The sequence below is a fragment of the Cherax quadricarinatus genome, chromosome 36 (assembly GCF_038502225.1).
Source record: "Cherax quadricarinatus isolate ZL_2023a chromosome 36, ASM3850222v1, whole genome shotgun sequence".
NCBI lineage: Eukaryota > Metazoa > Arthropoda > Malacostraca > Decapoda > Parastacidae > Cherax > Cherax quadricarinatus.
Window position 1 is genome coordinate 21,902,734 of NC_091327.1, and position 17,887 is coordinate 21,920,620.

Below are 17,887 nucleotides of genomic sequence, written 5' to 3' on the forward strand. Positions count from 1 at the left end.
GGAAAAGATTCTCTATCATTTCCCAAGAAAAAATAATTTTTTTTTTTTTTTTTTGGGAAATTTTACATCACCAGGAGACACCACTATTTGGGGTTGCAACAGTCAAGGGGTTAAGTAGGCAGACAAATAACTTTATACAAATGAAGTTTGACAACCAAAAGTCACAGTAATGTGACTGGAAAAATTCACAAGTAGCCAACAAATTTGAAAGAAAGATTAGTATTAGTAGGTTGGTAGACAGCAACCATTCGGGGAGGTACTACCGTCCTACCAAGTGAGTGTAAAAAGAAAGCCTGTATTTGTTTTACATGATGGTAGGATTGCTGGTGTATTTTCTCTGTCTCATAAACATGCAAGATTTCAGGTACGTCTTGCTGCTTCTACTTACACTTAGGTCACACTAAACATACATGTACAAGCATATATATACACACCCCTCTGGGTTTTCTTCTATTTTCTTTCTAATTCTTGTTCTTGTTTATTTCCTCTTATCTCCATGGGGAAGTGGAACAGAATTCTTCCTCTGTAAGCCATGCGTGTTGTAAGAGGCGACTAAAATGCCGGGAGCAAGGGGCTAGTAACCCCTTCTCCTGTATATATTACTAAATTTAAAAGGAGAAACTTCAGTTTTTTCTTTTGGGCCACCCCACCTCAGTGGGATACGGCTGGTACGTTGAAAGAAGAAGATATTCATCTGAGTTTTCTTTGATTTTATCTTAATAGTTCTTGTTCTTATTACTTTTCCTTTTATATCCATGGGGAAGTGGAATAAGAATCTTTCCTCCTTAAGCTTACATGCATGTTGTAAAAGTCAACTCAAATACTGTGAACAATGGGCTAGTATAATTACTTTTCCCGTGTAGCCTACTAAAAAGAAAAAGAAGAAAACCGTCAAAGTGGGATGTTTAAATGTGCGTGGATGTTGTGTGAATAATAAGAAAGATGACTATGGATGTTATGAATGAGAAGAAGCTGGATGTTCTGGCTTTAAGTGAAACAAAGCTGGAGGGGGTGGGAGAGTTTCAGTGGGGAGAAATAAATGAGATTTGGTCAGGGGTTTCAAATAGAGTTAGAGCTAAAGAAGGAGTAGCAATAATGTTGATGGATAAGTTATGGCAGGAAAAGAGGGAATGTAAATGTATAAATTCAAGGATTATGTGGAGTAAAATAAGGGTTGGATGTGAAAAGAAGGCCGCACAGACCAACTAACTGACATTAGTACAAATCCCATTGATTTTGAAAAAGAAATGGAAAACATGCCCACTCACTCAGCATCTGGACCAGATTCATGGAATGCTCTATTTATAAAGAAGTGCAAAGTACCACTAGCACGAGCACTCAGTATTCTTTGGAGAAAGAGCTTAGATCTAGGTGAAATACCGGAGGCCTTAAAGAGTGCAGACATAGCTCCTTTGCATAAGGGAGGTAGTAGACCACTAGCTAAAAATTACAGACCAGTAACCTTAACCTCTCACATCATAAAAATCTTCAAAAGAGTGATGAGACGGCAGGTTACAAATTTCATGGACCAGCACAACCAACATAACCTGAACCAGCATGGTTTTAGAGTAGGATGATCATGTCTGTCACAGCTGCTGAACCATTATGACAGAATTACAGAGGCACTAAAGATGACCAAAACGCAGATGTGATTTACACAGATTTTGCAAAGGCGTTTGACAGATGTGATCATGGAGTGATAGCGCACAAAATGAAGGCCATGGGCATTACGGGAAAGGTAGGCAGATGGGTTTTCGGTTTCCTAACACAGAACACAAAGTGTAGTAGTGAACAGGGTAAAATTCAGCATCAGCGAGGTCAAAAGCTCTGTGCCCCAAGGCACTGCCCTGGCACCTCTGCTGTTCCTCATCCTCATAGCAGACATAGACAAAAACACCCGGCACACTTTTGTATCATCATTTGCAGATGACACTAAAATAAGCATGAAAGTCAGTACGGTAGAGGAAAAAGTACAGGAAGACATAAACAGGGTTTTCCAGTGGGCAGTGGAGAACAACATAACATTCAATGGTGATAAGTTCCAGCTGCTTAGGTATGGAAAGAATGAAGAACTCAAAAGGAGCACTATATACAAAACTCAGGAGGGTCACCAAATAGAACGTAAGGAACACTTAAAAGACCTAGGAATAATTATGTCAGAGGACCTTTCTTTTAAAGACCATAACAAGACAAAGATCACGACAGCCAGGAAGATAATGGGGTGGGTATTGAGAACTTTCAAAACAAGGGAAATAATGCCGATGGTGACACTCTTCAAATCACTATTGCTCCCTCACTTAGAATATCGCTCAGTGCTGACAGCCCTGTTCAAGGCAGGAGAAATATTGGCTGGAACAAATACAGAGATCATTTACGGCTCACATTGAGCCAGTAAAGCACCTACACTACTGGGAATGCCTGTAAGTCTTGAACATGTACTCATTGGAGCGGAGGAGAGAGAGGTACATGATAATATATACCTGGAAGGTACTCCAGGGCTTGGTCCCAAATCTGCACACTGCCATAACAACATACTGGAGTGAGAGATATGAGAGGAAGTGTAAAATAAACCCAGTGAGGAGCAGGGGTGCGATGGGGACAATAAGGGAACACTGTATCAACATCTGGGGTCCCAGACTTTTCAACATCTTACCAGAAAATATCCGAAACACTGTTGGAGCAAGTGTAGAAGCCTTCAAGAGGAAACTGGACAAGTATCTTCACCAGGTGCCAGATCAACCAGGCTGTGATGGATATGTGGGGCAGCAGGCCTCCAGCAGCAACAGCCTGGTTGACCAGGCAAGCACCAGACGAGCCAGGCTCAGTGAGTAGATAAACTCTCGAAACTCTTCAAAGGTATATCTTTTCGAAGGTAGCTTTAAGAAGAGGTACAATAAGACTCAAAAACCAGGAGAAAGTGAACCTAGTAACAACCAATAAAGAGGTGGGGCCAATATGCACAAAAATTGTAGAATTAAATTTTAATAGACATATCACATGGGAAAGTGAAACAGAATTCTTTCTCTGTAAGACATGCATGTCATAAGAGGCAACTAACATGCTGGGAGCTGGGAACAAGGGGCTAGTAACCCCTTCTCCTGTATACATTACTAAAGTTAAAAAGAAAAACTTTTGTTTTTCTTTTGTTTTTCTTTTTGGGTCACCCTGCTTCAGTGGAATATGGCTGGTTTGCTGAAAGAAGATGATCACAGTAGGCAGTATGGGGATGGATAATTATAACATAATTTATGATAGTGTGGCAGAAGTTAGATTAGGACTGTTTGGACACACTGGCTATCTCCCACCATGGTAAGGTGACTTGAAAAAGAAATGTATTCATCATCTTTCCTTCAGTAACTCTTACCAGAAATGTGATAACATCACAGTTCAAATTATTCTCTGAACTGCAACATCCCCACCGCTCATTTTGGATTAAAATGTGCACAATGTTTTCTATGATTTAAGTGTCAGATCTCCCACTTGGTGGGAGACAGCCAGTGTGTTAAAATTTATTTTTTTTTTCTTTTGGATGGAGTCATGGTATCTTGTTGTCCCTTCCATCAGCTACCTTGTACTGTTTTTATTCACTCTTGCTGGTTCTGTTTTATACAACAATGGCAAAATTACACATCAAGTACTGTACTGGTACTCAAAGAGTATATTAATGTTGGATTCTATTTAAATATAGAATAAATTAATAAAGTCTCTGCCAACAGCTTCCTTCAGTGCACACATTTCTGATCTTTGCTCTCTCTCATTTCCTATAATCCATCACTCACCAGCATGCCTGACAATGGTTGAAATTTATTTCGAATCACAAAATTATGTTGCTCTGTGTGAATTTAAGCTTAAAAAATAATTTTAATCTACATTAATACTGAGGTGGTGTGTTCAGTGCTGCTCTTCCCTGTTCTTGTCATGTGAGATTTATTGAGTAATAATGAGGCTTGGCTCTGGGCTTGGGTTCTTTCTGCAGAAAAAGTCCTGTTTGAACTACCAGAAATCAAATTCAGTTCAAATTCAGATTTGTTTTTACTTTTTATGCGGTACAAAGATAATGTAATTTACATGTAATTAAACATTGTTATCTGCAAAAGAAAGCTACTAGTATGCAGATGCATTTTGGGGAAAATAATCCTAATGTTTAAAGAATACTTAAGAACTAGACAGACCTTTAAGGAGGATTTTTTTATACAGTTAACTTCATTATGGTGAAATTCCATGTTAATAAGTTTTGGGATAAAGCAGTTACAGCTGCCTCATATAATAGAGGGAAGCAGTTGGTCAATAGTGTCATTTGTGGTAGATGGAGATGAGATTGTTTAGACATGTTTGGAGCAATAGTGGACAGTTCTTTAAACAGGGACTTCATCCATGGTTTCCAAATCATTTGACCCAGTAAATATTGTTCTGTATTTCTAAAGTTTGTTAGATTATGGTACAGTAAGTTCTCTTATAAGATTCACCTGTTTAGTTTTTGTGCAGTTTTTAGCAAAGTGCATTTTTATGTAAATGCAGTTGAGAAAGTACATGCAAAATTGAACAGCATGTTCAAAGGCCATTATTTTATGTGCTATTCAATTTTGGATGCATTTTTCAATTACATTTTGAAAAATCACACTGTATAGAGGAGCTTTTTGAGAGAGCTGACTGTATGTTGAAGGGAGAGTTTGCTAGTAGGATTCCTGAGAGGTTTACCTGAAGATAGAATAGTAGGTTTCAAAGAATGAAAGATATTTTCCTTGACTTGGTTTGATGAACCCTGAAGACTGCCACTTTTTATATGCCAGCTACTATGATTTGTAACAGTGGGTCCAAATTGCTGGGACACTTCCAATTCAGCATCCTCTGCCATTTGAGAATCTGGTAGAGAAGGGAATGCTGTAGGAGGTCCAAAACTGAGTGGAAATAGTAAGATGTCTGAGACTAGTGAAAAATAGTAGGTTTAAACTGTTATTAGGGTTAAAATTGAAGAGTGATAATTCCTGAGGTACAGAGAAAATATTTTTAGTTCTTCAAAATGTATTGTTATGAAAAACCCATTCCTTTTCACAGCATTTTATGCACTGTATATATATACCGTATTTCACGGCTTATTAGACACATTTTCTTTTCCATAAAATATCTCCAAAAACCACCCTGCGTCCTATAAACTGAAGGTCAGTGACAGGAGCTATAAGTTTGGGGTGTGGGGTAGGCTGTAGCTCTCCCATTTATGTCTGATGCCAAGCCATTAAAACTAAAACAAGTCTTATAAGCCGCGTCTTATAAGCCACAAAATACGGTATATGTGAGAATGGTTCTAAAAGTGTTTTAGAAGTATTTGTCTAGAATATAAATATAATGAATATTACTTTTTAGAAATATTTAAAAAAAATCAGTGTTTTAGTTTTTGACATAGAAAATGAATTTGATGAATATTTTATATCACCATGTATATTGCACTGTATTTTACTTTGAATAATTACAAAATATAACTCATTAAATTATTAATATTTTGCATTTCCCTTTTACACAGTTCATATCCCAGCATCTGAGTACAGCAACATATCAGCTCAGTGTTGGAGATGACACGACAAATCTAAATAGGTGAGAAGCACTCTGCTGTACAGTATAGTTCTTCACTCAATATTCCAGGTTTTTCATTCATAAACTCATCTGTCAATTTTGTTTTATGTCCAGTTGCTCGTTGTGTGTAACTGAGTCGGGATATCTGTGACTCATGAGCTCTGCTCCCAGATTTCATTATTTTCTGAACTGGAGTACAAAAAAAAAAAAAAAAAAAAAAAATGGGAATAGAAATTCCATGGAATGATAGGTAGGGTCTATTCACCATAGTAAACTTTGACTGTATTAACATATAGTACAGTGTCCCCCGCATAACGATCACTTCCGAATGCGACCAATTATGTAAGTGTATTTATGCAAGTGCGTTTGTACGTGTATGTTTGGGGGTCTGAAATGGACTAATCTACTTCACAATATTCCTTATGGGAACAAATTCGGTCAGTACTGGCACTTGAACATACTTCTGGAGTGAAAAAATATCGTTAACCGGGGGTCTACTGTATATGCTGTAATTATTTCATTTAGCTATTTCTGTTCACATATGATTTACTATTCTGCCTTGATCAAAGATACATGCATGGATTTTTGCATATTTATTATAAAGTAGTGTATAATATAGATCTTTGCATTCCACCACTGCATGCAAAGCTTGCAGATCAATGTAGTAGTAAAAATTTCTATATATTGCTGGCAAATTTCTTATTAATATTGTAGATTGCTGTGCCTGTTAGTCTTATTTGCCCCAGAATGTATTAATGAATACTCCCAGTTTGACTGTCAGGAAAGAGTCCTTGTGAGGTACAAGTTAGGCTGAGTATGGAGTCATTGTGTGTTTTGGATAGTGGTTTGAAGGAAATACTTTCCTATGCCCATGGATGTTCAGAGTGCAGTATTGTTACTTCTGTAGGAATAATTTTATTAATGTCAGTGGCAAGCTATGTACACACCTCAACACTTGCTTGAGTCTGTATTGTAAGTGTTTTAAAGGGTTGAAGGCATCACAAGTGTGACATTTCTCCAAAGATTTGTTCTGGAATAAAAGGAGTTCCCACATATACTTTACCATACTTATGGGCTATTAACAGTAACTATTTACCTTAGTCTGTATTTAAGTTATAATTTAGTAGTGGTGTTTACTGATGTTAATACCTGTGATTACTATATCATTGATTTTCATGAAATGACCATACCTGGAGAGGAACTTTAAGAAAATGAGGAGAGTGGAATTGTGTGGCAGTTGACCTATGCACATCCCTAGTGTGTGTGGTAAATACTTTACCACTGCATCACCCAGTATTACAATAATCCTAACTAGATCTTTTACTAGATATCTTGGCCTCACTGTTACATTAGAAGTGACTGCCTCACATGAGGAAGATGCATGGGTTGATTCCTCCACAATTCTTTTCTTGTCAAATTCTAAAAGTTCTTCTCCAGGTATGGTAAGTTCCTGAAAGTTACGATGATACAATAAACATATATTAGGACTATTACAGTATTAGCATAGTATTGACTCTATATGCACATACTATCAAATTCAGTCTTTCAATTACTGAAGACAAAGTTATCACTGGTTTATACAATATTTATGTGGAAAATATGTTATTGCCACTTTCATTCCAGAAGAAACCACAATAATAATGATATAATCAAGTTAAGCACTAAATCTGAAAGGGTCATACAGTACTATAGAGAGGGATGTGCAAAGGGTAGGAGTGAGTGAGGGGGTAGGGAAGAGTGCAAGAGTAAGGTTAGTTTCAATAGGTTAGATTCTGTTAAAAAGCTGGTGTGTGTGTCTGCATCAAGGAAGGGCCAGAAGAAATGAGTCCTTCCAATATATATACATTTTTTTTTTTTTTTTTTTTAACAAGTTGGCCATCTCCCACCGAGGCAGGGTGACCCAAAAAAGAAAGAAAATCCCCAAAAAGAAAATGCTTTCATCATCATTCAACACTTTCACCACACTCACACATAATCACTGTTTTTGCAGAGGTGCTCAGAATACAACAGTTTAGAAGCATATACGTATAAAGATACACAACATATCCCTCCAAACTGCCAATATCCCAAACCCCTCCTTTAAAGTGCAGGCATTGTACTTCCCATTTCCAGGACTCAAGTCCGACTATATGAAAATAACCGGTTTCTCTGAATCCCTTCACTAAATATTACCCTGCTCACACACCAACAGATCGTCAGGTCCCAAGTACCATTTGTCTCCATTCACTCCTATCTAACACGCTCACGCACGCTTGCTGGAAGTCCAAGCCCCTTGCCCACAAAACCTCCTTTACCCCCTCTCTCCAACCCTTTCGAGGACGACCCCTACCTCGTCTTCCTTCCCCTATAGATTTATATGCTTTCCATGTCATTCTACTTCGATCCATTCTCTCTACATGACCAAACCACCTCAACAACCCCTCTTCTGCCCTCTGACTAATACTTTTATTAACTCCACAACTTTTCCTAATTTCCACACTCCGAATTTTCTGCATAATATTTACACCACACATTGCCCTTAGACAGGACATCTCCACTGCCTCCAACCGTCTCCTCGCTGCTGCATTTACCACCCAAGCTTCACACCCATATAATAGTGTTGGTACTACTATACTTTCATACTTTCCCTTCTTTGCCTCCAAGATAACGTTTTTTGACTCCACATATACCTCAATGCACCACTCACCTTTTTTCCCTCATCAATTCTATGATTAACCTCATCCTTCATAAATCCATCCGCCGACACGTCAACTCCCAAGTATCTGAAAACATTTACTTCTTCCATACTCCTCCTCCCCAATTTGATATCCAATTTTTCTTTATCTAAATCATTTGATACCCTCATCACCTTACTCTTTTCTATGTTCACTTTCAACTTTCTACCTTTACACACATTCCCAAACTCATCCACTAACCTTTGTAATTTTTCTCTAGAATCTCCCATAAGCACAGTATCATCAGCAAAAAGTAACTGTGTTAATTCCCATTTTGAATTTGATTCCCCATAATTTAATCCCACCCCTCTCCCGAACACCCTAGCATTTACTTCTTTTACAACCCCATCTATAAATATATTAAACAACCATGGTGACATTACACATCCCTGTCTAAGACCTACTTTTACCAGGAAGTAGTCTCCCTCTCTTCTACACACCCTAACCTGAGCCTCACTATCCTCATAAAAACTCTTTACAGCATTTAGTAACTTACCACCTATTCCATATACTTGCAACATCTGCCACATTGCTCCTCTATCCACTCTATCATATGCCTTTTCTAAATCCATAAATGCAATAAAAACTTCCCTACCTTTATCTAAATACTGTTCACATATATGCTTTAATGTAAACACTTGATCTACACGTCCCCTACCCACTCTGAAACCTCCTTGCTCATCCGCAATCCTACATTCTGTCTTACCTCTAATTCTTTCAATTATAACCCTACCATACACTTTTCCTGGTATACTCAATAAACTTATTCCTCTATAATTTTTACAATCTCTTTTGTCCCCTTTCCCTTTATATAAAGGGACTATACATGCTCTCTGCCAATCCCTAGGTACCTTCCCCTCTTTCATACATTTATTAAACAAAAGTACCAACCACTCCAACACTATATCCCCCCCTGCTTTTAACATTTCTGTCATGATCCCATCAGTTCCAGCTGCTTTACCCCCTTTCATTCTACGTAATGCCTCACGTACCTCCCCCACACTTACACCCCCTTTCATTCTACGTAATGCCTCACGTACCTCCCCCACACTTACATTCTGCTCTTCTTCACTCCTAAAAGATGGTATACCTCCCTGACCAGTGCATGAAATTACCACCTCCCTTTCTTCCTCAACATTTAAAAGTTCCTCAAAATTTTCTCGCCATCTACCTAATACCTCCCTCTCCCCATCTACTAACTCCCCTACTCTGTTTTAACTGACAAATCCATACTTTCCCTAGGCTTTCTTAACTTGTTTAACTCACTCCAAAATTTGTTCTTATTTTCATTAAAATTTCTTGACAGTGCCTCTCCCACTCTATCATCTGCTCTCCTTTTGCACTCTCTCACCACTCTCTTCACCTTTCTTTTACTGTCCATATACTCTGCTTTTCTTATAACACTTCTGCTTTGTAAAAACCTCTCATAAGCTAACTTTTTCTCTTTTATCACACCCTTTACTTCATCATTCCACCAATCACTCCTCTTTCCACCTGCCCCCACCCTCCTATAACCACAAACTTCTGCCCCACATTCTAATACTGCATTTTTAAAACTATTCCAACCCTCTTCAACCCCCCCCCCCCACACTACTCATCTTTGCACTAGCTCACCTTTCTGCCAACAGTCGCTTATATCTCCCCCGAACTTCCTCCTCCCTTAGTTTATACACTTTCACCTCCCTCTTACTTGTTGTTGCCACCTTCCTCTTTTCCCATCTACCTCTTACTCTAACTGTAGCTACAACTAAATAATGATCCGATATATCAGTTGCCCCTCTATAAACATGTACATCCTGGAGCCTACCCATCAACCTTTTATCCACCAATACATAATCTAACAAACTACTTTCATTACGTGCTACATCATACCTTGTATATTTATTTATCCTCTTTTTCATAAAATATGTATTACTTATTACCAAATCTCTTTCTACACATAGCTCAATTAAAGGCTCCCCATGGCACCCCAAATTTACCTACTACTCCCTCCATAACATTTTTACCCACTTTAACATTGAAATCCCCAACCACCATTACTCTCACACTTGATTCAAAACTCCCCACGATTCACTCAACATTTCCCAAAATATCTCTCTCTCCTCTACACTTCTTTCTTCTCCAGGTGCATACACGCTTACTATAACCCACTTTTCACATCCAATCTTTATTTTACTCCACATAATCCTTGAGTTAATACATTTATAGTCCCTCTTTTCCTGCCATAGCTTATCCTTCAACATTATTGCTACTCCTTCTTTAGCTCTAACTCTATTTCAAACCCCTGACCTAATCCCATTTATTCCTCTCCATTGAAACTCTCCCACCCCCTTCAGCTTCGTTTCACTTAAAGCCAGGACATCCAGCTTCTTCTCATTCATAACATCCACAATCATCTCTTTCTTATCATTTGCACAACATCCACGCACATTCAGACTTCCCACTTTGACAATTTTCTTATTATTATTCTTTTTAGTAATCTTTACAGGAAAAGGGGTTACTAGCCCATTGTTCCCGGCATTTTAGTTGACTTTTACAACACGCATGGCTTACGGAGGAAAGATTCTTATTCCACTTCCCCATGGATATAAAAGGAAAAGTAATAAGACCAAGAACTATTAAGATAAAATCAAAGAAAACTCAGATGAGTGTGTATAAATAAACGTGTACATGTATGTGTAGTGTGACCTAAGTGTAAGTAGAAGTAGCAAGACATACCTGTAATCTTGCATATTTATGAGACAGACAAAAGACACCAGCACTTCTACCATCATGTAAAACAATTACAGGCTTTTGTTTTACATTCACTTGGCAGGACGGTAGTACCTCCCTGGATGGTTGCTGTCTACCAACCTACTACTAATATATATACATACTAATATATATACATACTATAAATAAAGTTTATTTTTTCATCTTCTGTCAGGACACCATTTTAATTGTATTAATGTTGTTAGAATTATCAACAATTTTTTTTTAACAAGTCGGCTGTCTCCCGCCAAGGCAGGGTGACCCAAAAAGAAAGAAAATCCCCAAAAAGAAAATACTTTCATCATCATTGAACACTTTCACCTCACTCATACATATTCACCGTTTTTGCAGAGGCACCCAGATACAACAGTTTAGAAGCATATATGAAGATTTATAACATCCCTCCAAACTGCCAATATCCCAAACCCCTCCTTTAACCCGTAAACGGTCCAAATGTATATACTATACGTTTTTACCGCTAGTGCCCCAGACGTATATATACGTTTTATTGGTCATACATTTATCATTGCCATGATAAGCCTGAGTCACCTAGATATGAGAGAATGGGTGTGCACACTCACTGTGCGCCATATTAAATTAATTGGGGATGCCTGGGTACCATATGCTCTTTTTTCCTATTAAAAACAAACTATTTTTTTTTCTCAAAAAAGTTGGGGCACTACGGTAGGTAACATATATGTACGTTTGGACTGATTACGGGTTAAAGTGCAGGCATTGGACTTCCCATTTCCAGTACTCAAGTCCAGCTATATAAAAATAACCAGTTTCTCTGAATTCCTTCACTAAATATTACCTTGCTCACACTCCAACAGCTCGTCAGTTCCCAAAAACCATTCGTCTCCATTCACTCCTATCTAACACGCTCACACACACTGGAAGTCCAAGCCCCTCACCCACAAAACCTCCTTTACCCCCTTCCCCCAACCTTTTCGAGGATGACCCCTACCCTGCCTTCTTTCCCCTACAGTTTTATACGCTCTCCATGTCATTCTGCTTTGATCCATTCTCTCTAAATGACCAAACCACCTCAACATCCCCTCTTCAGCCCTCTGATTAATACTTTTATTAACTCCACACCTTCTCCTAATTTCTACACTCAAAATTTTCTGCATAATATTTACACCACACATTGCCCTTAGATAGGACATCTCCTCTGCCTCCAACCACCTCCTCGCTGCATCATTTACAACCCAAGCTTCATGCCCATATAAGAGAGTTGGTACCACTATACTTTCATACATTCCCTTCTTTGCCTCCATAAAAAATGTTTTTTGTCTTTACACATACATACCACTTGCTACTTCTACTTACACTTAGGTCACACTACACATACATGTACAAGCATATATATACACACCCCTGTGGGTTTTCTGCTATTTTCTTTCTAGTTCTTGTTCTTGTTTATTTCCTCTTATCTCCATGGGGAAGTGGAACAGAATTCTTCTTCCGTAAGCCATGCGTGTTGTAAGAGGCGACTAAAATGCCGGGAGCAAGGGGCTAGTAACCTCTTCTCCTATATATATTACTAAATGTAAAAGGAGAAACTTGCGTTTTTCCTTTTGGGTCACCCCGCCTCGGTGGGATACGGCCGGTGTGTTGAAAGAAGACATACATACCTCAATGCACCACTCGCCTTTTTTCCTTCATCAGCTTTATGGTTAACCTCATCCTTCATAAACCCATCTGCTGACACGTCAACTCCCAAATATCTGAAAACATTCACTTCTTCCATGCTTCCTCTCTCTAATGTGATATCCAATTTTTCTTTATCTAAATCATTTGATACCCTCATCACCTTACTCTTATCTATTTTCACTTTCAACCCTTACACACCCTCCCAAACTCGTCCCCTAACCTTTGCAACTTTTCTTTAGAATCTCCCATAAGCACAGTATCATCAGCAAAAGTAACTGTGTCAACTCCCATTTTGTGTTTGATTCCCCATAATTTAATCCCACCCCTCTCCCCAACATCCTAACATTTACTTCTTTTACAACCTCATCTATAAATATATTAAACATCCATGGTGACATTACACATCCCTGTCTAAGACCTACTTTTACTGGGAAGTAATCTCCCTCTCTTCTACACACCCTAATCTGAGCCTCACTATCCTCATAAAAACTCTTTACAGCATTTAGTAACTTATTACCTATTTTATATACATGTACTTGCAACATCTGCATTTCTTCCCTATCCACTCTATCCTATGCCTTTTCTAAATCCATAAATGCAATGAAAACTTCCCTACCTTTATCTAAATACTGTACTGTTCACATATATGCTTCAATGTAAACACTTGATCTACATATTCCCTAACCACTCTAAAGCCTCCTTGCTCATCCAAAATCTAACTCTCTGTCTTACCTCTAATTCTTTCATTAATAACCCTACCGTACACTTTTCCTGGTATACTCGGTAAACTTATTCCCCTGTAATTTTTACAATCTTTTTTGTCTCCCTTCCCTTTATATAAAGGTACTGTACAAGCTCTCTGCCAGTCTCTAGGTACCTTCCCCTCTTTCATACATTTTATTATCATCTGCTCTCCTTTTGCATTTTCTCACCATTCTCTTCACCTCTCTTTTACTCTCCATATACTCTGCTCTTCTTATAACACTTCTGCTTTGTAAAAACCTCTCATAAGCTACCTTTTTCTCTTTACTTCATCATTCCACCAATCACTCTTCTTTCCTCCTATAGCCACAAACTTCTGCCCCACATTCTAATACTGCATTTTTAAAACTATTCCAACCCTCTTCAACCCTCCAACAACTCCTACTTGCACTAGCCTATCTTTCTGCCAATAGTTGCTTATATCTCACCCTAACTTCATACTCCCTTAGTTTATGCACTTTCACCTCTCTTGTTGCCATTTTCCTTTTGTTCCATCCACCTCTTACTTTAACTGTAGCTACAACTAAATAATGATCCAATATATCAGTTGCCCCTCTATAAACGTACATCCTGAAGCTTACCCATCAACCTTTTATCCACTAACACATAATCTAACAAACTACTTTCATTATGTGTTATATCATTCCTTGTATACTTATTTATCATCTTTTTCATAAAATATGTATTATTACCAAACCTCTTTCTACATATAGCTCAGTTAAAGGCTCCCCATTTTCATTTACCCCTGGCACCCCAAATTTACCTACTACTCCCTCCACAACATTTTTGCCCACTTTAGCATTGAAATCTCCAACCACAAGTATTCTCACACTTGGTTCAAAACTCCCCATGCACTCACTCAACATTTCCCAAAATCTCTCTCTCTCTCCTCTACACTTCTCTCTTCTCCAGGTGCATAAACACTTATTATAACCCACTTCACATCAATCCCTTATTTTACTCCACATAATCCTTGAATTTATACATTTATATTCCCTCTTTTCCTGCCATAACTTATCTTTCAACATTATTGCTACTCAACATTATGTTAAGTAAAAGGACACTAGTGCAACTAATGTGACATTTTATTGTGGCAATGTTTTGCTCTCCAGGAGCTTTATCAAGCCGTTACGGCTTGATAAAGCTCCTGGATAAAGGAAAGAACACGTAATGACGAGATGCTTTTTATCTTGTAATTGTTCTATTTTAACTGAAGATTATAATAATAGTCACTTATATTCTATCTGTAGAAATCTTTTTATCTGTAGAAATTTTTGTCTGTTCCATTTTTCTAAGCAAGTCCTAATTCTTATAATCCTTTAATAGAGCTATCAAACAGAGGAACCCTCTTAATGACTCTGGGCTGGATACAAATAGTGACTCTTTGGATGCTGCACGGACAAACCATCTGCATTATAACTCTATTGACACGGAGATGTAAATCTGCATGGCACGAAAGTTGATGATGGCTTCGTACTAATGGGCTGAGCATGAATTTGTGGTTTGGCTATTAGTGTTTCTCTTAATAATTCAACAGTTATATCTCATTTTATCTGTAGAAATCTGAGGTCATGGCTTAATGTGGGCTTTGTACTAATTTGTAGAGCCTGAGGTCATGGCATGATTAGTGTGACCCTTTTATCAATCTTCAAACACAAGCTACTGACAATGCATGTTTATAACAGCTTTAAATCTTAATTTATGACTTTGTATTATTTAACACTGATTCTCTTCTCAGCTATTACTATGTGGAATCAGTGCATAGGAGATGCTCTTTTTATTGTAGGCACCTAGTATTTTATTAAATTTCATTACATTTATTTTTTTTTTATGTTTGGCCAGTTAGTGCCCAAATTTAAAGCCATTTTGTCCATGTCTCTTTTTCAAATATCTTGATTGCATAAAGAAAAGGTCTGTGTACACATCTTTTGCTATATCCAATGTTCTGACCATGTCACTAATTTCTGTGAAACATGAAAATCTTCTGATGACTTTATTCATTTGTTAAATAAGCTTAGTGTTCATAAATTTGTAATAGTTGTTTAAGGCTATAGTAACTAATTTTACATGAATTTCAATATAACTTAATGTTTCTCACAGATCTCAAGATATCAGCATGGAACTTAATCATTAAAATCTCTAAGTCAAGTGGAATACTCTTCACTGAAATTTCTTTATTTTCAAGTCATAACAATATCTGATTTTTTGAGAACCTTTTTTTTTAGCAGTATTCAGTACTTCATAATATGCTACTGTAAATTTAGATAAATTTTATTATAATACAGCAATATTGTAATTATAATATAGGATTACATTTATTCCTTAAAGGAAGCATATCTATACAGATATATTGACATGCTTAAATAACTGTATTGTGTATTGTATATTGTGTATTGACATGCTTCTTTAAAGGTTTAGTGTCAAGTGTACTACTTCCAAAGGGTACCTTTTTTTCATGATGTACACTTGATTTTGGGTAACCTTTCTGTCCAGTATATTGTTTCTTGTTAGTATACATGTTCTGTCCAGTGTGCTGCTAGCTTTGGGTACCATTTCTATCTAATATGCTATACACTGTGGATACTCTTTTTTTGTTTGTTGTGATGTATATTAAGGGTACTCTTCCTGTTGCTAGACATGTTTAGAATGAGTGCCAGAAGGTATTCTTAGTCTTGTGTTGCACCTAAATGAAGTTCAGTAGTTGGGGATTTAGTGGGTATGGAAGAAGTACATAAACCAATGCTCTTCCCTTTACAGAAGTTTGGTATTAAACTATTATCAGAGTATAACTTTGGGTATAGTGTGACATAATAATCTTGATTCGAAAGAGAAATGCAAGCTCAAATTAGTTAGGTGCTTTATTACTCGCTTAAAAATAATATGCTGCACATTTTTTTCTCTGTGATAACTAATTAGTCTCTGTATTTGTAATGAATAGCATTAAAAAGGGAATAATTTTAGTGTAAAATGATCAAATAATGGAATTAAACATGTAAGTAAAGGAAGATTGCTAAGGAAGGTTCACTTTGTTGCTGGTTCTTTTGAATTTTAAATGGGATTTAGCAAATTATTGGAAACCAAAAACTTACTTTTTAGTCTTCCAGTATAACACAAAAGGAGATCACTGAAGACAAACAAGGTTATCTGAATGCCTAATTGTATTTACTGCACTGGTTCTGACAATTTTTTTTTTAAATAACAAAAAGGCACAATACCGTGACTGGAACGATACACAAATAACCCGCACATAAAAGAGAGAAGCTCTTTTATGTGCGGCTCGTCATAAGCTTCTCTCTTTTATGTGCGGGTTATTTGTGTATTGTGAATTTTTTTTTGTCTTGTATGTCTAATATCAAGCATTTACAGAGAAATCTTAAGATTTTTTGTTTTTGTTAAATCTCCAAAATTCATGTAGCAGCAAGCCTTATATTGTTGTGTGTGTGTGTGTGTATATATATATATATATATATATATCAAGGGGCTAGTAACCTCTTCTCCTGTATATATTACTAAATGTAAAAGGAGAAACTTTCGTTTTTCCTTTTGGGCCACCCCGCCTCGGTGGGATACGGCCGGTGTGTTGAAAGAAAGAAAGATATATATATATATATATATATATATATATATCTTCTTTCTTTCAACACACCGGCCGTATCCCACCGAGGCGGGGTGGCCCAAAAGGAAAAACGAAAGTTTCTCCTTTTACATTTAGTAATATATACAGGAGAAGAGGTTACTAGCCCCTTGCTCCCGGCATTTTAGTTGCCTCTTACAACACGCATGGCTTACGGAGGAAGAATTCTGTTCCACTTCCCCATGGAGATAAGAGGAAATAAACAAGAATAAGAACTAGAAAGAAAATAGAAGAAAACCCAGAGGGGTGTGTATATATGTGCTTGTACATGTATGTGTAGTGTGACCTAAGTGTAAGTAGAAGTAGCAAGACGTACCTGAAATCTTGCATGTTCATGAGACAGAAAAAAGGACACCAGCAATCCTACCATCATGTAAAACAATTACAGGCTTTCGTTTTACACTCACTTGGCAGGACGGTAGTACCTCCCTGGGCGGTTGCTGTCTACCAACCTACTACCTATATATATATATTCTTTCTTTCTTTCAACACACCGGCCGTATCCCACCGAGGCGGGGTGGCCCAAAAGGAAAAACGAAAGTTTCTCCTTTTACATTTAGTAATATATACAGGAGAAGAGGTTACTAGCCCCTTGCTCCCGGCATTTTAGTTGCCTCTTACAACACGCATGGCTTACGGAGGAAGAACTCTGTTCCACTTCCCCATGGAGATAAGAGGAAATAAACAAGAATAAGAACTAGAAAGAAAATAGAAGAAAACCCAGAGGGGTGTGTATATATGTGCTTGTACATGTATGTGTAGTGTGACCTAAGTGTAAGTAGAAGTAGCAAGACGTACCTGA

At 37.5% G+C, this 17,887-nt stretch overlaps 1 protein-coding gene across 2 annotated transcripts in view; it reads left to right on the forward strand.

Moving 5' to 3' along the window:
* The window catches only part of Mvl (solute carrier family member malvolio), a gene marked incomplete at its 5' end in the record, with an annotated part of 33,489 nt that extends 16,594 nt beyond the window's left edge, over window positions 1-16,895 (forward strand). For both annotated transcript variants that reach the window (XM_070091568.1, XM_070091569.1), the window contains 2 exon segments: window positions 5,519-5,589; window positions 14,778-16,895. In XM_070091568.1, the coding sequence (XP_069947669.1) occupies window positions 5,519-5,589; window positions 14,778-14,892 (186 nt within the window).
* Between the last annotated feature and the right edge of the window lie 992 nt (window positions 16,896-17,887).